General features: G+C 38.0%; 1 protein-coding gene across 8 annotated transcripts in view; it reads right to left on the reverse strand.

Annotated features, from left to right (window-relative positions):
* DDHD1 (DDHD domain containing 1) overlaps positions 1-25,544 on the reverse strand; it is a 105,496-nt gene that overhangs the window by 17,651 nt on the left and 62,301 nt on the right. For all 8 annotated transcript variants that reach the window (XM_023546172.2, XM_003408629.4, XM_023546168.2 and 5 more), the window contains 3 exons: positions 17,009-17,271; positions 15,691-15,766; positions 31-180 (listed from right to left, as the gene is read on the reverse strand). In XM_023546172.2, coding sequence (XP_023401940.1) covers positions 31-180; positions 15,691-15,766; positions 17,009-17,271 — 489 coding nt within the window. The remainder of the gene's footprint in view (positions 1-30; positions 181-15,690; positions 15,767-17,008; positions 17,272-25,544) is intronic.

A 25,544-nucleotide genomic window follows, 5' to 3' on the forward strand; every position in this document is an offset into this window, starting at 1 on the left:
GAGCAAAAAATGTCTATATTTGCAACTCACCACTGGATCTGTTGGATGAAAAATATTTAGTAACCGGTTACAAATCTCTCTGGGCAAAATATGGTCTTGACTTCCAGTGTTCCCCGGGCGGATGCCACGCAATGCCAAAAAAACTGCTAGTGGAGATCCCATACAGAAGAAATTTTCAACCTAAAACGATAAAGTCAGTCATCCTAAATTATAAAAAAGGTTAAGTGTCATCTTACAAAGATTTTGGGCACAATACAATCTATGGTAAAATACAAATAACAAAATTATCTCCAAATAATAGCTTTGTCCACATGGTATATCTAAATTATTTGCTAACTACATTAACCATTAAACATTCTGAAACAAACTATTTTCAGGAGCAATGTCCTTATCTTTAAATCTAGTCATACTATGAAGAATGAGATGAGGAGGAGGACAAGGAGAAGAAAGATCATTTCATTGTGTGTACATGTTTACTTATACTGATCGAGGGTTTATTAAGCTACTATTTTGTGTAAAGTAATATGCTAGGTGCTGTGAAGAATATAAAGACCAATAAGGCAGAGACTTTTGCAGTGGGGGTGGCAGAATAAAATAAGTACATACTAGAGGGAAAGAGTGCAATAAGACAGCGGAGAAAGGAATAATTTCGACTCTGTGGGCTTTACAGAGGAGGTAGCATTTGCACTGGCAAAAGATGAAAACAATTTCCACAGTCGGGGTTGGGGCATTGGGGCTGGAAAGGTGACATTCCAGACTGATAAAAACACATGAACTAAAACTAAAGCAGAGGCAGAAAAGAACGTGGCTTAGTTTAGAGAAAAGAAATAGTCTGATATGGCTGAAAAATTGTGTATGGTGAAAATGTAGCCTGGAATGAGAATGTATAGACCCCTAACTGTGTGACTGAGAAAGCTGGCCTTTATTTTATAGGCAGTGAAGGACAACAGGATTTGATCTATGTTTGAGGATGTTAAACCTGGTAATATTGTGTAGACGAATTGGAACATTGAGAACCTGGTGACGTAGAGACAAATTAGGAACTGCTGAGTTTGTTGTTAGTTGCTGTGGAGTTGATTCTGACTCATGATGGCCCTGTGCTGCAGAGCAGAACTGTGCTCTGTGTGCAGAGTAGTCTGCTCCACAGGTCTTTTAAGGCTGTGACCTTTAGGAAGCCCATCACCAGGCCTGTCTTCTGAAGCACCTCTGGGTGGGTTCAAATTGCCAATCTTTTGGCTAATAGTTGAGCACTCAACTCTTTATGCCAGGAACTCCACTGAAAGAGTTTAGGGCAGAGATAATCTGAACCAGGGCAGGGCGAGCTGTTCCATTAAGAAATAAAAATGTGGGGGGGCGGAGCCAAGATGGCGGACTAGGCAGACGTTACCTCGGATCCCTCTTACAACAAAGACACGGAAAAACAAGTGAATCGATCACATACATAACAATCTACGAACCCTGAACAACAAACACGGATTTAGAGACGGTGAACGAACTAATACGGGGAAGCAGCGATAGTTTCCAGAGCCTGGAGCCAGCGTACCAGTCAGGTACGGCACAAGCACAGAGACCTGCTCCACCCCCCGGAACTAACCCCGGGAGGGGGACCAGCCGGTTCCACGGGCAGCATGGGATGCAGCCGGTAGGAGAAGTCCCCGGGAGGCAGTGACTGATCTTGGAGCAGAAAGAGCAGCAACCGAGCCGGGGAACCGTCCCGCAGGGATTTGGACTGCTCGCAGGTACGCCATAAACACGGAGAGTTGCTCCACCCCCTGAACTAACCCCGGGAAGGGGACCAGCCGGGTCGCGCGGGCGGCGTGGGACGCAGCCGGTAGGAGAAGTCCCCGGGAGGCAGCGACTGGTATTGGAGTGGGGAGAACAGCGTTCCAGCCGGGACACTTGGTCGCGGCACAAGCACGGGGAGCTACTCCACCCATCTGAACTAACCCCGGGAGGGGGCTCACCTGGTTCACGGGGGCGGCACGGCCACGCGGCTGGTGGGACGAGAAGTCCCCGGGAGGCAGCGACTGATTTTGGAGTTGAGAGTGCACCGTCCCAGTAGGGGAGCCTTGACGCTGGGCGTGGGGCTGGAAGCGGAGGATCTGACCGTGACTCCAGCGGGCCAGACCCCCTGGGGGCAATCTCCACACAGCCAGCACACATAGGCGACGCGCCCGCGGGAATCTCAGATATAACAGTCATTCCAAGCAAGATAAGCAACTCTGGCTATATTCTGAGGTGCTACTCTCCTATCTCTCTGTTCCCTCCCCCACCCTCCCCAGGCGGCTTCATTAACATCTGAATAGCCTGAGCCAGAGGGAGAACTCTGATAGGGATCTGACTGCAGTTTTTTTTTAGCGGATTTTCTGGAAAAACTAGTTTCCCAGTGATGGCTCGGAGACAACAATCCATATCAAACCACTTAAAGAAGCAGACCGTGACAGCTTCTCCAACCCCCCAAACAAAAGATTCAAAATCTTTCCCAAATGAAGATACAATTTTGGAATTATCAGATACAGAATATAAAAAACTAATTTACAGAATGCTTAATGATATCACAAATGAAATTAGGATATCTGCAGAAAAAGCCAAGGAACACACTGATAAAACTGTTGAAGAACTCAAAAAGATTATTCAAGAACATAGTGGAAAAATTAATAAGTTGCAAGAATCCATAGAGAGACAACATGTAGAAATCCAAAAGATTAACAATAAAATAACAGAATTAGACAACACACTAGGAAGTCAGAGGAGCAGACTCGAGCAATTAGAATGCAGACTGGGACATCTGGAGGACCAGGGAATCAACACCAACATAGCTGAAAAAAAATCAGATAAAAGAATTAAAAAAAATGAAGAAACCCTAAGAATTATGTGGGACTCTATCAAGAAGGATAACCTGCGGGTGATTGGAGTCCCAGAACAGGGAGGGGGGACAGAAAACACAGAGAAAATAGTTGAAGAACTTCTGACAGAAAACTTCCCTGACATCATGAAAGACGAAAGGATATCTATCCAAGATGCTCATCGAACCCCATTTAAGATTGATACAAAAAGAAAAACACCAAGACATATTATCATCAAACTCACCAAAACCAAAGATAAACAGAAAATTGTAAAAGCAGCCAGGGAGAAAAGAAAGGTTTCCTTCAAGGGAGAATCAATAAGAATATGTTCTGACTACTCAGCAGAAACCATGCAGGCAAGAAGGGAATGGGATGACATATACAGAACACTGAAGGAGAAAAACTGCCAACCAAGGATCATATATCCAGCAAAACTCTCTCTGAAATATGAAGGCGAAATTAAGATATTTACAGACAAACACAAGTTTAGAGAATTTGCAAAAACCAAACCAAAGCTACAAGAAATACTAAAGGATATTGTTTGGTCACAGAACCAATAATATCAGATATCAGCACAACACAAGGTCACAAAACAGAACGTCCTGATATCAACTCAAATAGGGAAATCACAAAAACAAACAAATTAAGATTAATTAAAAAAAAAAAATACACATAACAGGGAATTATGGAAGTCAATAGGTAAAAGATCACAATAATCAAAAAGAGGGACTAAATACAGGAGGCATTGAACTGCCATATGGAGAGTGATACAAGGCGATATAGAACAATACAAGTTAGGTTTTTACTTAGAAAAATAGGGGTATATAATGAGGTAACCACAAAAAGGCATAACAACTCTATAACTCAAGACAAAAACCAAGAAAAACGTAACGACTCAACTAACATAAAGTCAAACACTATGAAAATGAGGATCTCACAATTTACTAAGAAAAACGCCTCAGCACAAAAAAGTGTGTGGAAAAATGAAATTGTCAACAACACACATAAAAAGGCATCAAAATGACAGCACTAAAAACTTATTTATCTATAATTACCCTGAATGTAAATAGACTAAATGCACCAATAAAGAGACAGAGAGTCACAGACTAGATAAAGAAACACGATCCATCTATATGCTGCCTACAAGAGACACACCTTAGACTTAGAGACACAAACAAACTAAAACTCAAAGGATGGAAAAAAGTATATCAAGCAAACAATAAGCAAAAAAGAAGAGGAATAGCAATATTAATTTCTGACAAAATAGACTTTAGACTTAAATCCACCACAAAGGATAAAGAAGGACACTATATAATGATAAAAGGGACAATTGATCAGGAAGACATAACCATATTAAATATTTACGCACCCAATGACAGGGCTGCAAGATACATAAATCAAATTTTAACAGAACTGAAAAGCGAGATAGATACCTCCACAATTATAGTAGGAGACTTCAACACACCACTTTCGGAGAAGGACAGGACATCCAGTAAGAAGCTCAACAGAGACACGGAAGATCTAATTACAACAATCAACCAACTTGACCTCATTGACTTATACAGAACTCTCCACCCAACTGCTGCAAAATATACTTTTTTTTCCAGCGCACATGGAACATTCTCTAGAATAGACCACATATTAGGTCATAAAACAAACCTTTGCAGAGTCCAAAACATCGAAATATTACAAAGCATCTTCTCAGACCACAAGGCAATAAAACTAGAGATCAATAACAGAAAAACGAGGGAAAAGAAATCAAATACTTGGAAAATGAACAATACCCTCCTGAAAAAAGACTGGGTTATAGAAGACATCAAGGAGGGAATAAGGAAATTCATAGAAAGCAACGAGAATGAAAATACTTCCTATCAAAACCTCTGGGACACAGCAAAAGCAGTGCTCAGAGGCCAATTTATATCAATAAATGCACACATACAAAAAGAAGAAAGAGCCAAAATCAGAGAACTGTCCCTACAACTTGAACAAATAGAAAGTGAGCAACAAAAGAATCCATCAGGCTCCAGAAGAAAACAAATAATAAAAATTAGAGCTGAACTAAATGAATTAGAGAACAGAAAAACAATCGAAAGAATTAACAAAGCCAAAAGCTGGTTCTTTGAAAAAATTAACAAAATTGATAAACCATTGGCTAGACTGACTAAAGAAATACAGGAAAGGAAACAAATAACCCGAATAAGAAATGAGAAGGACCACATCACAACAGAACCAAATGAAATTAAAAGAATCATATCAGATTATTATGAAAAATTGTACTCTAACAAATTTGAAAACCTAGAAGAAATGGATGAATTCCTGGAAAAACACTGCCTACCTAAACTAACACATTCAGAAGTAGAACAACTAAATAGACCCATAACAAAAAAAGAGATTGAAACGGTAATCAAAAAACTCCCAACAAAAAAAAGTCCTGGCCCGGACGGCTTCACTGCAGAGTTCTACCAAATTTTCAGAGAAGAGTTAACACCACTACTACTAAAGGTATTCCAAAGCATAGAAAATGACGGAATACTACCCAACTCATTCTATGAAGCCACCATCTCCCTGATACCAAAACCAGGTAAAGACATTACAAAAAAAGAAAATTATAGACCTATATCCCTCATGAACATTGATGCAAAAATCCTCAACAAAATTCTAGCCAATAGAATCCAACGACACATCAAAAAAATAATTCACCCTGATCAAGTGGGATTTATACCAGGTATGCAAGGCTGGTTTAATATCAGAAAAACCATTAATGTAATCCACCACATAAATAAAACAAAAGACAAAAACCACATGATCTTATCAATTGATGCAGAAAAGGCATTTGACAAAGTCCAACACCCATTCATGATAAAAACTCTTACCAAAATAGGAATTGAAGGAAAATTCCTCAACATAATAAAGGGCATCTATGCAAAGCCAACAGCCAATATCACTCTAAATGGAGAGAACCTGAAAGCATTTCCCTTGAGAACGGGAACCAGACAAGGATGCCCTTTATCACCACTCTTATTCAACATCGTGTTGGAAGTCTTAGCCAGGGCAATCAGGCTAGACAAAGAAATAAAAGGTATCCGGATTGGCAAGGAAGAAGTAAAGTTATCACTATTTGCAGATGACATGATTATATACACAGAAAACCCTAAGGAATCCTCCAGAAAACTACTGAAACTAATAGAAGAGTTTGGCAGAGTCTCAGGTTATAAAATAAACATACAAAAATCACTTGGATTCCTCTACATCAACAAAAAGAACACCGAAGAGGAAATAACCAAATCAATACCATTCACAGTAGCCCCCAAGAAGATAAGATACTTAGGAATAAATCTTACCAAGGATGTAAAAGACCTATACAAAGAAAACTACAAAGCTCTACTACAAGAAATTCAAAAGGACATACTTAAGTGGAAAAACATACCTTGCTCATGGATAGGAAGACTTAACATAGTAAAAATGTCTATTCTACCAAAAGCCATCTATACATTTAACGCACTTCCGATCCAAATTCCAATGTCATATTTTAAGGGGATAGAGAAACAAATCACCAATTTCATATGGAAGGGAAAGAAGCCCCGGATAAGCAAAGCACTACTGAAAAAGAAGAAGAAAGTGGGAGGCCTCACCTTACCTGACTTCAGAACCTATTATACAGCCACAGTAGTCAAAACAGCCTGGTATTGGTACAACAACAGACACATAGACCAATGGAACAGAATTGAGAACCCAGACATAGATCCATCCACGTATGAGCAGCTGATATTTGACAAAGGACCTGTGTCAATTAACTGGGGAAAAGACAGCCTTTTTAACAAATGGTGCTGGCATAACTGGATATCCATTTGCGAAAAAATGAAACAGGACCCATACCTCACACCATGCACAAAAACTAACTCCAAGTGGATCAAAGACCTAAACATAAAGACTAAAACGATAAAGATCATGGAAGAAAAAATTGGGACAACCCTAGGAGCCCTAATACAAGGTATAAACAGAATACAAAACATTACCAAAAATGATGAAGAGAAACCCGATAACTGGGAGCTCCTAAAAATCAAACACCTATGCTCATCTAAAGACTTCACCAAAAGAGTAAAAAGACCACCTACAGATTGGGAAAGAATTTTCAGCTATGACATCTCCGACCAGCGCCTGATCTCTAAAATCTACATGATTCTGTCAAAACTCAACCACAAAAAGACAAACAACCCAATCAAGAAGTGGGCAAAGGATATGAACACACATTTCTCTAAAGAAGATATTCAGGCAGCCAACAGATACATGAGAAAATGCTCTCGATCATTAGCCATTAGAGAAATGCAAATTAAAACTACGATGAGATTCCATCTCACACCAGCAAGGCTGGCATTAATCCAAAAAACACAAAATAATAAATGTTGGAGAGGCTGCGGAGAGATTGGAACTCTCATACACTGCTGGTGGGAATGTAAAATGGTACAACCACTTTGGAAATCTATCTGGCGTTATCTTAAACAGTTAGAAATAGAACTACCATACAACCCAGAAATCCCACTCCTAGGAATATACCCTAGAGATACAAGAGCCTTCATACAAACAGATATATGCACACCCATGTTTATTGCAGCTCTGTTTACAATAGCAAAAAGTTGGAAGCAACCAAGGTGTCCATCAACGGATGAATGGGTAAATAAATTGTGGTATATTCACACAATGGAATACTATGCATCGATAAAGAACAGTGACGAGTCTCTGAAACATTTCATAACATGGAGGAACCTGGAAGGCATTATGCTGAGCGAAATTAGTCAGAGGCAAAAGGACAAATATTGTATAAGACCACTATTATAAGATCTTGAGAAACAGTAAACCTGAGAAGAACACATACTTTTGTGGTTACTAGGGGGGGAGGGAGGGAGGGTGGGAGAGGGTTTTTTTATTGATTAATCAGTAGATAAGAACTGCTTTAGGTGAAGGGAAAGACAACACTCAATACATGGAAGGTCAGCTCAATTGGACTGGACCAAAAGCAAAGAAGTTTCCGGGATAAAATGAATGCTTCAAAGGTCAGCGGAGCAAGCGCGGGGGTCTGGGGAGCATGGTTTGCGGGGACTTCTAAGTCAATTGGCAAAATAATTCTATTATGAAATCATTCTGCATCCCACTTTGAAATGTGGCGTCTGGGGTCTTAAATGCTAACAAGCAGCCATCTAAGATGCAACAATTGGTCTCAACCCACCTGGAGCAAAGAAAAATGAAGAACACCAAGCCCACATGACAACTAAGAGCCCAAGAGACAGAAAGGGCCGCATGAACCAGAGACCTACATCATCCTGAGACCAGAAGAACTAGTTGGTGCCCGGCCACAATTGATGACTGCCCTGACAGGGAGCTCAGCAGAGGACCCCTGAGGGAGCAGGAGATCAGTGGGATGCAGACCCCAAATTCTCATAAGAAGACCAAACTTAATGGTCTGACTGAGACTGGAGGAATCCCGGCGGCCATGCTCCCCAGACCTTCAGTTGACACAGGACAGGAACCATCCCCGAAGACAACTCATCAGAAATGAAAGGGACTGGTCAGCGGGTGGGAGAGAGATGCTGATGAAGAGTGAGCTAATTATATCAGGTGGACACTTGAGATTGTGTTGGCAACTCTTGTCTGGAGGGGGGATGGGAGGATAGAGAGAGAGGGTAGCCGGCAAAATTGTCAAGAAAGGAGAGACTGAAAGGGCTGACTCAAGACGGGGTGAGTAAGTGGGAGTAGGGAGTGAGATGTATGTAAACTTATATGTGACAGACTGATTGGATTTGTAAACGTTCACTTGAAGCTTAATAAAAGTTATTATAAAAATAAATAAATAAATAAATCCTAATCATAAAAAAAAAAAAAGAAATAAAAATGTGAAAGGATAGGGTAGAACCAACATGATTGAATGGAGGTGGAGATGACGAATGCATCAGAAACAATTCATAAGATTTGTGCCTAGCTGACTAGAAGGGCAGTGGTTCCATTACTTCTAACAGGAAACTCTAGGTAAATCTTGTTTTGCTCACACTGAGTTTTAACATTTAATATGTAGCTGAAAATTTAGGTCAAAAGATATAGAATTGGACGTGTCACCATCTAAGTCCACATGTCACCATCATAGAAGTGACATGTAAAACCAAGAGAATGGGTGAGATTACCTAGGAGAGTAAGAGGATAATTTTAGATAGAGCTATGAAGGATGTTTCATCATTTAAAAAACAGGTGAAGGATGTAGAGCTACAAGAGATTAAAAGGAGAAAGAGGACCTGGATAGTATTTTTATCATGGACGTCAACGGCAACCCTTCCCTGAATCCCTGGCAATCACTTATCTTTTTACTGTTTTTTTTTTTTTTTCCCAGAATGTCACATAGTTGAAATCATGCAGTATGTAGCTTTTTCAGACTGGCTTCTTTCACTCAGCTTTATGCATTTAAGGTTCCTCCATGTATTTTTCTTTTTATGTATTTTTGTAGCTTGCTAGCTCATTTCTTTTTATAGCTCAACAATACTCCATTGTAATGGATGTACCACAGTTTATTTCATTTACTTATTCGAGGACATGTTGGTTGCTTCCCATTTTTGGAAATTATGAATAAACCTGCTATAAACATTCGTGTGCAGATTTTTATGTCGACATATGTTCTCAACTTGTTTGGGTAAATAACCTAGGAGCGTGGTTGCTGGATTATATGGTAAGCCTATGTTTAGTCTTGTAAAAAACTGCCAGAATGTCTCCCAAAGTGGCTATACAATTTGGCATTCCTACCAGTAATGAATGAGAGTTCCTGCTGCTCTCACAACCTCACCAGTATCTGGGGGTGCCAGTGTTTTGGATTTTAGCTATTCTAATAAGTGTGTAGTCTTACATCCTATTTTGTATACCTTTAAATCCCTTCCCCACAATGTCCCCGGAGTCATTTTTTCCTTTTTTCAAAATGAGTATACGTTTTTGTTTTTTCCATTTTGAGATGGTACCCTTTATGTTAAAGAAGGTTTGAGGAAAAAAAATTTTTTTGCGGGGGGTAAGGATTAGGTGACTTCAACATCTTTGAAGACTGAAGAAAATGAATTGATGTTAAAAAAAAACAAAAATATAAGAAAAAGCATTTGGAAAAACAGATAAGGGCACAGATCAAAGCACAGATTTCTGAAATCTGTAAAGAGAAGAAAGAATACAGGATAGAAAAAGATACAGAAATAGCTGAGATGGGGAAAAAGCTACGTAAATTGTTTTAGCTTGATTTTGGAATAACAGGTAAGGGCACAGATGAAATCACAGATTTCTGAAAGGCATATGGCAGGAAAGAATAGAGGCTAGAGAAAGATACTGAAATAGTTTAGAGGAGAAAGCTATGTAAATTATTTCTGCTTGCTACACACATATGTGTGAGAATGCACACACATCCTCTCTCTCTCCCTCCCTCCCTACCTACGAAAATGCTTTATGCATTGGCCAGGTACTCTAAAAATGTATGTTAAATTGTTAAACCCATGGAATAAACAACTTTCCTTCTTTTGTTTATGATGATAGGACTGCAGTTTGATGAATACACAAGGAAATTATTCAGTCTCAGAAAAGGCTAATGACTGCTTTAGTGATATCTAAATCTGAAGACTTTCAAAGGTAAAAGATCTTTAAACATTTAGCCTAACCCTCTTGCTCAGAGATGAGTAAACATATGAGTTCAGAAATGTTAAATGATTTGGCTAACGTTCTATAACCAGTTAGTGGCAAAGTCTCATGATCAGAAAGCAAGTTTTCTATTCTCCAGATCATTGTTTGTCAACATTTCTCTCTCTCTCTCTTTTTTAAGTTAAAGGGTCAACTGTGACAGATCTAACACCTGTACTCTGCACATAAGCCCATCTGTTGGTTAACAGGCATGGAAAGACTTTTGTTCCTTTTAGAACCCTGGAGTCCTAAATATTAATTTGTCAATTCATCAGATATTCCTTTTTAAATTTTTTCTCTAATTAAATAACACTTAAAAAACCCTATATTAAACTATACCTGACTATGTATCAGAAGAATACAGAATTATAGGGCATAAGCTGTAGTGATGTGATATTGGATTTTTAGGTCCTAATAGGCACCGGGCACTGGGTTTTAATATACTTAACAGATCATTCCTAACTCACCAGTAATAAAATCCAAAACGTAAAATAGAAGGGTTCACTTTTTGTACCAGATCAATTCTGTAAGTTCAACATTGATTATATATAGTAATGGTGATAGAAATGCATCTAAAATTCCAGGCTGCGATGATCTGAAAGAACATGCCCTTATCTCTTATGGCTCTTTAATGTATGGTATAACTTTACTGCATGGCTGTTAAATGTATAAGTTTAGGAAAAAAAAAAAAAAAGCTTATAAGTCGTGGGGACAGATTCAGTAGAAAAATTCTCAGTGTTCAAAAAAAAAAAATTTGCATCATACTACTTCTTAACCTGTATGTTAAATTCTTATGATAAAAGAGATTTCAAGAAATAGTAATATATAACACATTAGACATTAGCATATACCCATTGTCACTGAGTCAATTCCTACTCGTAGCAACCCTATACGACATAGTAGAACTGCCCTACAGAGTTTCCAAGGAGAGCATATAGTCAACAGGAAGTGAGTATTAAATTTATAACATCTTACACTTAATAGTGTAAACAAGTTAACTGTTATTCAGCTATTCAGCATCCTTTTCACTAGTCTAGTCAATGTTGACATCTCTCTGCCAGATTTTATCCTTTTAAGCCCCTGCTTTCAAAAAGTTATTCTGAAACTCAACAACCTAAAAAGCTGCTCAAAATCAAACAGAAGTTCCCTGTTTCTAGCTATTTCTGCTCTCCCCCCAGTTACCCTGCCCTGAGTCCTATATATTCTAGCCAAACCGGTTTGCTTGCTCTGCTCCAAACTGACCATGTGCATCCTCTGCTTTGTGCTTGTGTCATGTACTTCTCATTGCTTGAAATGCCAACTTTCCACCCCTGGAGTTATAATTCCATTTAATTTTCTCACCACATACAACCAGTTGGTCACTTGTTGTTGTTGTTGTTAGGTGCCGTTGAGTCGGTTTCAACTCATAGCAACTCCATGCACAACAGAACGAAACACTGCCCGGTCCTGAGCCATCCTTACAATCGTTGTTATGCTTGAGCTCATTGTTGTAGCCGCTGTGTCAATCCATCTTGTTGAGGGTCTTCCTCTTTTCCGCTGACCCTGTACTCTGCCAAGCATGATGTCCTTCTCCAGGGGCTGATCCCTCCTGACAACATGTCCAAAGTATTTAAGACGCAGTCTCGCCATCCTTGCCTCTAAGGAGCATTCTGGCTATACTTCTTCTAAGACAGATTTGTTCGTTCTTTTGGCAGTCCATGGTATATTCAATATTCTTCGCCAACACAATTCAAAGGCATCAATTCTTCTTCGGTCTTCCTTATTCATTGTCCAGCTTTTACATGCATATGACGTGATTGAAAATACCATGCCTTACACCTTAGTCTTCAAGGTGACATCTTTGCTCTTCAACACTTTATTTATTTATTTTGCAGCAGATTTACCCAGTGCAATGCGTCTTTTGATTTCTTGACTGCTGCTTCCATGGCTGTTGATTGTGGATCCAAGCAAAATGAAATCCTTGTTAACTTCAATCTTTTCTCCATTTATCGTGATGTTGCTCATTGGTCCACTTGTGAGGATTTTTGTTTTCTTTATGTTGAGGTGCAATCCATACTGAAGGCTGTGGTCTTTGATCTTCATCAGTAAGTGGTTCAAGTCCTCTTCACTTTCAGCAAGCAAGGTTGTGTCATCTGCATAACGCAGGTTATTAATGAGTCTTTCTCCAATCCTGATGCCGCGTTCTTCTTCATATAGTCCAGCTTTTCGTATTATTTGATCAGCATACAGATTGAATAGGTATGGTGAAAGAATACAACCCGAGGCACACCTTTCCTGACTATAAACCAATGAGTATCCCCTTGTTCTGTCCAAACAACTGCCTCTTGATCTATGTAAAGGTTCTTCAGGAGCACAATTAAGTCTTCTGGAACTCCCATTCTTTGCAATGTTATCCATAATTTGTTATGACCCACACAGTCGAATGCCTTTGCATAGTCAATAAAACACAGGTAAACATCCTTATGGTATTCTCTGCTCTCAGCCAGGATCGCTCTGACATCAGCAGTGATATTCCTGCTTCCAAGTCCTCTTCTGAAACTGGCCTGAATTTCTGGCAGTTCCCTGTCGATCTACTGCTGCAGCTGTTTTTGAATGAGCTTCAGCAGAATTTTGCTTGCGTGTGATATTCAGGATATTGTTCTATAATTTCCAAATTTGGTTAGATCACCTTTCTTGGGGATAGGCATAAATATGGATCTTTTCCAGTCAGTTGGCCAGGAAGCTGTCTTCCATATTTCTTGGCATAGATGAGTGAGCACCTACAGCACTGCATCTGTTTGTTGAAACATCTCAATTGATATTCCATCAATTCCTGAAGCCTTGTTTTTTGCCAATGCCTTCAGAGCTGCTTGGACTTCTTCCTTCAGTACCATCGGTTCCTGATTATATGCCACCTCTTGAAATGGTTGAACATTGACTAATTCTTTTTGGTATAATGACTTTGTGCATTCCTTCCATCTTCTTTTGATGCTTCCTGTGTCGTTTAATACTTTCCCCATAGAATCCTTCACTATTGCAACTCGGGGCTTGAATTTTTTCTTCAGTTCTTTCAGCTTGAGAAACGCCGAGCGCATTCTTCCCTTTTGGTTTTCCATTTCCAGCTCTTTGCACATGTCATTATAATACTTCATCTTCTTGAGACAACCTTTGAAATCTTCAGTTCTTTTACTTCATTAATTCTTCCTTTTGCTTTAGCTGCTTGATGTTTGAGAGCAAGTTTAGAGTCTGCTCTGACATCCATCTCGGTCTTCTCTTTCTTTCCTGTCTTTTCAGTGGCCTCTTGCTTTCTTCATGGATGATGTCTTTCCACAACTAGTCTGGTCTTCACTCACCAGTGTTCAATGCGTCAAATCTATTCTTGAGATGGTCTCTAGATTCAGGTGGGATATACTCAAGGTCATACTTTGGCTCTCGTGGACTTGCTCTGATTTTCTTCAGTTTCAGCTTGAACTTGCATATGAGCAATTGATGGTCTGTTCCACAGCCGCCCCCTGGCCTTGTTCTGACTGATGATATTGAACTTTTCCATCATCTCCTACCACAGATGTAGTCAATTTGATTTCTGTGTGTTCCCTCTGGCGAGGTCCATGTGTACAGTTGCCATTTATGTTGGTGAAAGAAGGTATTTGTGATGAAGAAGTTGTCGGTCTTGCAAAATTCTATCATTCACTCTCTGGCATTGTTTCTATCACCAAGGCCATATTTTCCAACTACTGATCCTTCTTCTTTGTTTCCAACTTTCACATTCCAATTGCCAGTAATTATCAATGCATCTTGACTACATGTTCGATCAATTTCAGACTGCAGCAGCTAATAAAAATCTTCTATTTCTTCATCTTTGGCCCTAGTGGTTGGTGCATAAATTTGAATAATAGTCGTATTAACTGGTCTTCCTTGTAGGTGTATGGATATCATCCTATCACTGACAGCACTGTACTTAAGGATAGATCTTGAAATGTTCTTTTTGACGATGAATGCAACACCATTCCTCTTCGAGTTGTCATTCCCAGCATAGTAGACTATACGATTGTCCAATTCAAAATGGCCAATACCAGTCCATTTCAGCTCACTAATGCCTAGGATATCAATGTTTTTGTGTCCCGTTTCATTTTTGACGATTTCCAGTTTTCCTAGATTCGCACTTTGTACATTCCAGGTTCCGATTATTAATGGATGTTTGCAGCTGTTTCTTCTCATTTTGAGTCATGCCACATCAGCAAATGAAGGTCCCAAAAGCTTGACTCCATCCACGTCATTAAGATCGACTCTACTTTGAGGAGGCAGCTCTTCCCCAGTTTTCTTTTGAGTGCCTTCCAACCTGGGGGGCTCATCTTCTAGCACTATATCAGACAATGTTCTGCTGCTATTCATAAGGTTTTCACTGGCTAATGCTTTTCAGAAGTAGACTGCCGGGTCCTTTTTCCTAGTCTGTCTCAGTCTGGAAGCTCAGCTGAAACCTGTCCTCCATGGGTGACCCTGCTGGTATCTGAATACCAGTGGCATAGCTCCCAGCATCACAGCAACATGCAAGCCCCCACAGTATGACAAACTGACAGACACACGGGAGAGTTGGTCACTAAGTTCTGTTATTCTAAATGCAAAATATTTTCTAGATGTGTCTCTATTTCTCTATTCTCACTAGCCCAGATTATTTGGTGCTTCTTGAAGGTGCTATAATGTTATATCCCTCCATGCCTTTGTTTATGCTGCTCCATTTATTATATACATAAATGCTATATATATGTAGCATTTCTCCTTTTCTCCATTTAGCAATATTCAACTTACTGAAATCAAGTACAAAATGCCATTCCTTTGTTAACCTTTCCAGGCAATATTAAAAACTTCCTCTCTTGTGTAAACCAAAGGAAGAGCTTGCTTTTCATTCTGTAAACTGAAAATAGTATCCATAACACTGTGTTAAAGTAACACACATAGTTATATAGAGTTATATATCCTGAGAACTAGGGTACTGTTTTGTTCAGTCTTTTCTCAGTAGAACTCAGAAACTAGTAGCATCCAACATGTAGCATGTGTTCAATAAACATTAATTTGAAAGAATAATAATTAAGTTTTCATTTGAATTCTAATGATGTGTTTCAAATGATGCTCAGAAAAAAAATTAAGATAAATAATAAGAATCTCATCACTCTCTTACCTTAAATTTTAAGGCAGGTGTTTGTGTCATAGATGATGCCTTCAACCCATGCAGCCGTTCTTCTATTTCCCTCAGCCTACGAAGAGGTATGAGATTATATATACACACATATTTATAATTTAAGAAATATTAGATGTTCACTAGTTCACTAAAGTATAAAGAAAATGATGACCCATTATTCCATCTCTCAGATAAATAATCCCCACTGACAGTATTTGATAAATGTACCTGCTGTAGCATAGGAAGCCTATAAAAGTTTATAAAACAATTATTAAAAGTATCCCTACTTCTCAGAAAACCTACTCATAGCTTTTTTGGGGGATCCTTTAGTAAAATGTGAGGCATATACAAATCTACACATCTTTTAAAAAAAAGACACCAAATGGTTAATACCAAACACACAATTCTATGTCTTCAATCTTTATAAAAGCTGTGTAACTGTCCATCATATGGATGAACCATAATTTACAACCCTCCCTGCTGATGACACATGGGTTATTTCAATTTTTCTCCCATCACAATTTTTTGTATTTACATTAAATAAACAATGGAACTAAGTAAAAGAAATGTACCGTTCATTTCCTAAGTCTATTTAAAGAAAAAGTTTTACTGGATTTTATAAATCTAAAATGCTGCTGAGGCTTGCCAAGTATGAAAACATGACATTTTCTTTCAAAATTAGCAATTATTTTGACACTATAAAATTTATTTATCTAGCCTATGGAACTTAAGATTCTAAATGAAGTCCTTAAATAACTTCTGTAAGACTAGAACAAAACCAAGGCTACCTGAAAGTAAAAAATTTAGTAAATTTAACTGGCTTTTTTAATATAATGCCAAAACTATCAAAATACGTGGTTTCTCACTGTTTTATTAGCATTGATCAGATGAACTTGTGTCATTGATAGGACAAAGAAGACAGGGTACGTAACTATAGGTGAAGATAGGAATGTAGCAAAGAATTAAAGAGTACCAGCAAGTCCCCAAAAGACCCAATAATTTTAGAATCTACCAAGTATATTTGCCAAGAATAATAAAAAAGGTTTTGAAATGATTTTTAGAGTAATAAGAAAGGCAGTGGTCTACCTCTAAACATCAGTAAAACTACAAAAGGAGGATGACAAAATAATTTATTTTATGATTTAGGAAAACCACATGTAATTAGCATGAAAATTAACATATACTTTCTGGATTACTGGATGCGTATTCTATTGCACTCTGAACAATATATGTATTTTTTATCATGGAAATCTTAAGTTTCCCCTTTAGAAGTCCATGAGGACATTTTTCATTCTTTTTAGAGCACTGCATATCTTACCGTCGTTTTGTTATATAGAGCTCATCAAGAAGATGTCGTTTTTCATAGCTCATCCATTGTTCATCAGGCAACTCTTCTTCTTTCTGCAGCAACTGTTCATAGAGTCTAACTGGATTCCAGCCAGTCATTATGTCATAAGTGATTACACATCCCAAGGAATGTGACACTATTGAGACTTTACCCCCTTTTTCTTCAAAGTCTGGATTCCGAGAACAGAAAAGGGAATATAATCGATTCAGCTCTTGCTGAAGGCCTTTAACTAGCTGTTTGAAATAAGAAAACATCATATTAGAGTTATCACTGACTGCTACAAACTATTTCTAAACTCAAATACATTAAGAAAGAAAAACAGACATTACTGACCTAATATACCTAGGTTATTAACATTAACTTGCGTGCCTTAACACCTCACAAGAATGAAGTAAGGTATACATAATATTAATGAGCCCTGGTGGCACAGTGGTTAGGCATTCAGCTGCTAAACCAAAAGGTCAGTAGTTCAAACCCACCAGCCACTTCACTGGAGAAAAAGGTACAGTCTGCTTCCATAAGGACTACTGCCTTGGAAACCCTATGGGGCAGTTCTACTCTGTCTTATAGGGTTGCTATGAGTCAGAATGGGCTTGATGGGAATGAGTTTATATATTATAATCCAAATCATCACTAAAAGAATACTGGCAGATATTACCCATGTAGATCCTTGCACAGCCCTATATGAGCCACCAGTTTCACAGGTTAATATTGAATATTTCAGTAAGATTTCCAGTGTGTTCTGAAAATGTCTTCTTCATTGCATCTTACCTATATGTAACTCAAAATTTTTTTATCTTTTGGTTTTTAAACCATAGTAAATTTTAGAAAAAGAATGTTTAATGATAACAATTGTACTATCACACATGCATATCTCTATATCTATATAACGTATTACGACAATAATGAAAGGCCATTGTATGATTGAAAAAAAACCTAATGTTGACCTACTTGATATTCTAAAATCTCATCAAGTTGGCATTATAGATATGAGAAAAAAGTTGTTTTCTATGACTGGAAAGCTGGTTTTTTTTTTTTTTTAAGTTTAGGTTTTAATAATAAGAGAGTATCTTATGGTTAAGTGCTACGGCTGCTAACCAATAGGTCAGCAGTTCAAATCTGCCAGGGGCTCCTTGGAAACTCTATGGGGCAGTTCTGCTCTGTCCTACAGGGTCACTATGAGTCAGAATCGACTCGACGGCAGTGGGTTTTGTTTTGTTTTTTTGGATCTTAGTAATTTTATTTATAAAATTGGTTTCTTTGAAATGTAGCTTTAACAGGTTTTGCTGAAATATTCCATTAAAGGCGTAAGAATAAGGTTCGTTCCTCAAACCCACAGAGCCCTGTCTTGAGTTTTAAAACAATTCCTTCCTTTTGCTATCATTACTTATTGCTATTTATAAATTTCACACTTGATATTCACTTTTTTCATTTTAGTATTTATTTACTATGCCAGCTGCTTCTTTCACATACAAATTAGTTAACTATTGCTTCAGTTTTTAATTTATTTTGTCTAAAGAGACAACTAGACTCCATTAGCTTTTACTGAGCATTTTTAACCTACTGATATAAACTGAAAATCATTTGAGCTCCTCATGGCAGGGTTAGGAATGACATGAAAAAAGGCATAATGCTCCCTATGTTGACATCTTAGAGCTCTGTAATGCAACACTGAGGTCTAAAGCTACTGAAACCATGTATCGTGGCCAGTGAATGTATTCAGCCAATGAAGGGAGAGAAGGATAAGACAGGGTAGTAGCATGTGGAAGGATGATAAGCTGCTTTTCATCTAGGGACGAATTCAGAAGTTTTAAATTTATTGAACATTTTATTTTCTTCCCCAGGAAAAGCAAAAGAATCCCATCCCTTAAGTGCAAGGGTCCTGTAACATTTAGCATGCATAAGAATCACCTGCAGGACTTGCTAAACACAGATTGCTAGGCCTCATCTCATCCCTGGGTGCTGCAAATAAACGTGCTCAGGTTCGAGTCTACCTGGAGGCACCTAGGCAGAAAGGCCTGGTGATCTACTTCTGAAAAACCAGCCACTGAAAACACATGGGGTCGCCTTGCATTAGGATTAACTTGATAAAAAAAACTTGATGGCAACTGGTAAAAAAAGGCCCTATCCCAGAGTTTTCGATTTAGTAGGTCTGGTTGGGGGTGGGGCCTGAGAATTTCTAATGTTTCCGGAAGATGCTGATGTGACCGGTCTGGGGACCACACTTCAGCAACTGCTTTAGTGGCAAAAGCACATAAAAACCTTTGACGGCATGGGTTTTTAGTAAAATTCTAGTCAATATAGTTTAAGGAGTGCGCAGTATGGCATGAAATTACATGACTTTGTTTAAAGGGGAGATGTAATGTTTTGGACTTGCTTTTGATAAGATTATCAACTAATCCTTAAAATTTAGCAACTTTCCTAATCTACAATCTACCGTAAGGGAGGTAAAGACAAAGCTAGTGCTTAGGTAAAGTAAGTTCCTTTAAAAACCTTTTTGAACAGTTTTTACTTTTGAAGGCCTCCTTGATTTTAAGACTCATACCATGTAAGTCTAGAATCACAAAAGGTATATACTTTAGTACTCTGGCAGAAGGTACTCAATCTTTTTTTTTTTTTTAAACAACTCTCCAAATTAAAATTTAGAAATTAAAAAAAAAGTAAGAAAAGAATAAGTACTTCTACAGTGATTAACCTACTTCATATTAAAAAAATTGAAAGGGTCTCTCACTAAGTTGAATCCTTCATTAGTCTGGTGAGCACACAGAGATAAATTTACAAAGGTAAATCCCTAAGACAGAGAAAGCCTGGCTTTTCAAAACAATTTGTTTCTGATAGCCACTGCTCATAGGTTAAAATTTCCAAAGAAAATCAACTCAAGGTAAAAACACAGCATTTTCAAGGGTGAAACCAAACACAAAATATAGGTGAGGACTATAATTAATTCTTTTTCTTTCTACCTGCTTCCAGAAATTTTAATGATAAAGAGTAATTCAGAGAGTTTGTCACATACACCAATTAAGTAATTTTCAAATAACAATGACAAGCGGAGACCATGACTATTCTCTCTATAACTTTTCATTTTTAAAACTCATTGAAAACACAGTTCGGATATACACAAAATGCACAACTCTCTTTGAAGCTCTTATGTTTCTTTATTTAGAGTGAAATAAGGGCCAAACACAGGAGGCCTGGTGGAGCACTAGTTAAAGTGCTCAGCTGCTAACCACTGCTAACCAAAAGGTCAGTGGTTCAAAGGCACCAGTGGCTCTGCGAAAGATGTGACAGTCTGTTTTCGTAAAGATTTATAGCCTTGGAAATTCTATAGGTCAGTTCTACTCTGTCCTAAAGGGTCACTCTGAGTCAGAGTCAATTTGATGGCAGCAGGCTTGGTAAGGGCCAAACCACAACTTCCCAGTTTGTTGAACTGTGGTGGCTTGCGTGTTGCTGCGATGCTAGAAGCTATGCCGCTGGTATTTCAAATACCAGCAGGGTCACCCATGGTGGACAGGCTGCAACAGAGCTTACAGACTGGAAAGAAGTCTTCCAGTCTGAATTTACTTCTGAAAAAATTGGCCAGTATAAACCTCATGAATAGCAGTGGAATACTGCCATAGTTAAAGTGCCAAAATATGAGCCCTGAGGTTGGAAGGCACTCAAAATACAACCAGGGAAGAGCTGCCTCCTCAGAGTCTGCCTTAACGGTGTGGATGGAGCAAAGCTTCCAAGACCTTCATTTGCTTATGCGGCATGACTCAAAATAAGAAACAATTGCAAATAACTGTTAATAATTGGAACATGGAATGTATGAAGTCTGAATTGAGGAAAATAGGAAGTTGTCAAAAATGAAATTAAGATTGATATCCTAGACATTAGTGAGCTGAAATGGACTGGTATTGACCATTTTGAATCAGACAATCATATGGTCTACTATTCCGGGAATGACAAATTGAAGAGGAATAGTGTTGCATTTACTGTCAATAAGAACATTTCAAGATCTATCCTGAAGTATAACGCTGTCAGTGATAATATCCATACACCTAAAAGGAAGACCAGCAGTTAATACTATTATTCAAGTTTATGCACCAACCACTAAGGCCAAAGATGAAATTGAAGATTTTTTTAAATCAATTCTTGCAGTCTGAAATTGATCAAACATGCAATCAAGATGCATTGATAATTACTGGTGACTGGAATACCAAAAATAGAAACAAAGAAGGATCAGTAGTTGGAAAATATGGCCTTGGTGACAGAAATGATGCCAGCGATAGCATGACAGAATTTTGAAAGACCAATGACTTCTTCACTGCAAATACCTTTTTTCAACAACATAAACAGCGACTATACATGTGGACCTCGCTGAATGGAATACACGGGAATCAAATTGACTATATTTGTGGAAAGAGATGGTGGAACAAAATATCATCAGCCAGAACTAGGCCAGGGGCCAAATGCAAAACGGACCATCAAATGCTCATATGCCAAGTTCAAGTAGAAGCTAAAGTAAATTAAAACAAGTCCACGAGAGTCAAAGTATGACCTTGAGTATATCTCACCTGAATTTAGACAGCATCTCAAGAATAGATTTGACATACTAAACACTAATGATCCAAGACCAGGTGAGTTGTGGGATGATGTCAAAGACATCATACATGATGAAAGCAAAAGGTTATTAAAAAAGACAGGAAAGAAAGAAAAAATGGATTTCAGAAGAGACTCTGAAACTAGCTCTTGAACACAGAACAGCTAAAGCGAATGGAAGAAATGATGACGTAAAAGAGCTGAACAGAAGATTTCGAAAGGCGGCTTGAGGAGACAAAGTAAAGTATTATAATGAAATGTGCAAAGAGCTGGAATTAGAAAACCGAAAGGGAAGAGTATGCTTAGCATTTCTCGAACTGAAGAAAAAATTCAAGCCTTGAGTTGCAATACTAAAGGATTCTATGGGCCAAAAAAAAAAAAAGGAACCCTGGTTGCACAATGGTTAAGAGCTCGGCTGCTAACTGAAAGGTCAGCAGTTTGAATCTATCGGCTGCTTCTTGGAAACCCTACGGGGAAGTTCTACTCTGTCCTATAGGACTGCTATGATGTGGAATCGAGTCAATGGCAACAGGTTTGGTTTTCACAGGTTTTATGGATAAAAAATTGAATGATGCAGGAAGGATCAAAAGAAGACATAAGGGAAGACGGCCCAAGATGACAGCTTCGTCACACACACCATGCTATTGTCCTACAGTAAAAAAAAAAAAAAAAAATAGGAGCCTAGAAACCAAGTGAAACAGATACAGATGACAATCTGGGAACCCAGAACAGCAAATAGATGGATGAAGAATTAAACACCGAAGGGAAGGAGAAAACTGAAAGAAAACTGTGAACAATGACTTACAGACCGTAGGCATCCTGCCAGCTGGCCTGCTGCAGCGTGGCCATCTTAAGACAAAGCAAGCAGCGTTTCCAGGTGAGGAGCACAGAAGGCAACTTCAGAGAATCCCCAATAGGAGACAGACATAACGAGTAGACAAACGCAGAGTGAAGCAAGGTGAACAGAACATGAACTGGGTCTCAGGAGGGAAGGTGCCGGAAGGCAGATGAGACCCCTAGGGATCTTGGTGACCGCAGAGCAGGACAGAGCCAGAAAATAAGGACAGAACTACCCACCAACAACAATATCTGTTCCGTGGTCCCCACCACCTACTAAGATGCCAATTCATGCACGCACAGCGGGCCTACCCTGTCCATCTGGGTAGCACTCCCTCACAACAGATACAGAGACATCCCGCTTTGACTGCCAGAGAACACACTAACTACTAGCACCAACCTGGAAAGAATCCATGGTCCCACAAGGGCTGTTGAGGACCCTGACTTGTCATCCAATATCAGGGAAAGAACCTGCTCTCCCTTTCCACTTAATCCAGTAAGGGAAGACATACAGCCTAACCACAGAGGACTTGCACGTGGGTGTGACCTACCATATCCACTAATAAGAGGAAATCACGCTCAGCCAACAGACACCACCAAAATCACACATAGACCAGAATCACAAAATAATAACAATTAAAATATTATAAAAGAAGAAATACATTCTAAAGAGAAGAAACAAAGCTCCAGATACATCAAAACAAACAAAATTAATAAAAAATAAATCAGCACAAGACATACATACAATCAGTAAAGAAATACATAAATAAAGAAATAAACACCTTAATGCCTCAGAGACAGCACACAATAACAAATCATATGAAGAAACGGGATAAGATAATTCAAACAAGTGAGCAAATTAAAGAGGCAGAAAGCCTTTATTTGAAGAAATGGTAATGGAACTACTTGATAAGGAATTCAAAAGACTTATATATAGAATCCTCAAAGAGATCAAGGAAAACACAGATAAAATCCTAGAAGAATTCTGGAAAACAATACAAGAACAAAATATCAAATAAACAGATAATTAGAAACCATACAAAAACAACCAGAAATCCAGAAGATTAACAATAAAATATCAGAAATAGATAACTCAGTGGAAGGACACAGAAGTAGAACTGAATCAACAGAATAAAGAAACAGTGAAATAGAGGACAGATCTCTTGATATTAATTTGTTTGAGGAACAATCAGAAAAAAGACTGCAGAAAAGTAAAATAAGCCTAGAGTTATGTGAGACATTATCAAGAGGAACAATTTACACATAATAGGAATTCCAGAAGAGGAGGACTGAATTTTTGAAGATTTACTGGAAGAAAACTTCCCTAATATCATGAAAGACAAAGTTTCCATCCAAGAAGCTCAACAACCTCACACAGGATAGTCACCTCAAAAGAAAGACACCAAGACATATCATAATCAAACTTTCCGAAACCAAAGACAAATAAAAAATTCTGAGAGCAGGTTGTGAAAAGCAAAATATAACCCACAAAGGTGCACCAATAAGATTAAGTGCTGATTTCTTGACAGAAACCATGCAGGCAAGAAGGCAATGATATGACATATATAAAACTTTGAAAGAAAACAACTGCTAACTAAGAGTCGTATATCCAGTAAAACTGTCTTTCAAATATGATGGTAAAACTAGGACATTCCCAGAAAAACAGAAATTAAAGGAATTTGTAAAAACCAGATCAAACTTACAAAAAATATTAAAGGGAGCCCTTCGGACAGAGAACCAATGACATTAGACAACAACCTGAGATTAAGACACATGACTATCACCCAGATGGCAACCCAGATAAAGAGTTCTCTAAAGAAAAATAAAACTGAAAACAGGGAACCAGAGATGTCAATCTGTAAGCAATGACAACTTCAAAACAAAAAAGGGGAATAAATGCTGTAGACATAGGACTTCCATATGGAGAGAAAGTCAAGGCGGTATCAAGATACAACAGACTGTTTTAAACTTAGGAAGATGAAAGTAAATTTCAGAATAATCATAAAGAAAATTAAAAAAAGGTTTTTAAATTTTCTTTGTGGTTATTTGGAAATTTACTTTATCTTTCTAAGTTTAAAACTCACCAAAATACAGAAGAAAATCAAAAAGACTCAGTAAACACAAAATCAACAACAATGAAGGATATGAAAAGAAAATCCATAAACAAAAAGAACCCAGCACAGAAAATTAAGTGGAACAAAGAAACTGTTAACACCATCAAAAAACAAAACAAATAAAAGCCTAGCAAAATGGTAGCTGTAAATTCATACCTGTTGATAATCACATGACTGTAAATGGTTTAAATGTACCAGTCAAGAGACAGAGAGTGGCAGAATGGATAAAAAAACATGACCCAACAGTATGTTGCCTACAAGAGACACACCTTAGACAAAAATAAGCTAAAAATCAAAGAATGGAAAAAATATATAAAGCAAACAGTAACCAAAAGAGAGCAGGAGTGGCAACAATTATCTCTGATAAAATAGACTTTAAGTCAAAATCCACTATAAGATACAAAGAAGGGCATCATACAATGATTAAAGGGTCAATGCATGAAGAGGATATAATCATAATAAATATTTATGTACCCAATGACAGAGCTCCAAAATATATAAATTCCAACAGAATTGAAAAGAGAAACAGTTCTACAATAACAGGAGGAGACTTTAACACACCACTTTCGATGGACAGAACTAGAAAGAAACTCAACAAAGATACAGAAGATCTAAATAACACATGACCAACTTGACCTCATAGACAAATACACAACCCAGCACGTTCTTCTCCAATGCACATGGATCATTCTACAGAACAGATCATATTTTAGGCCACAAAGCAAGCCTCAATAAATTAAAAAACAACAAAATAATACAAAGCATCTTCTCTGATCATAATGCTAACCTAAACCTAAATGTTAAAGCTAAAACTATAAAGTTCCTGGAAAATAACATAGGGTCAAAACTAGGATACCTAGTTTTCGGTATAAATAGCCTATCGAACAAAACTAAAATGCACAAACAACAGAAGATAAATTAGATAACTACGACTTCCTAAAAATTAAATACTTATGCTCATCAAAAGACTGTAT

Source organism: Loxodonta africana, chromosome 10 (assembly GCF_030014295.1).
Source record: "Loxodonta africana isolate mLoxAfr1 chromosome 10, mLoxAfr1.hap2, whole genome shotgun sequence".
NCBI classification, from domain to species: domain Eukaryota; kingdom Metazoa; phylum Chordata; class Mammalia; order Proboscidea; family Elephantidae; genus Loxodonta; species Loxodonta africana.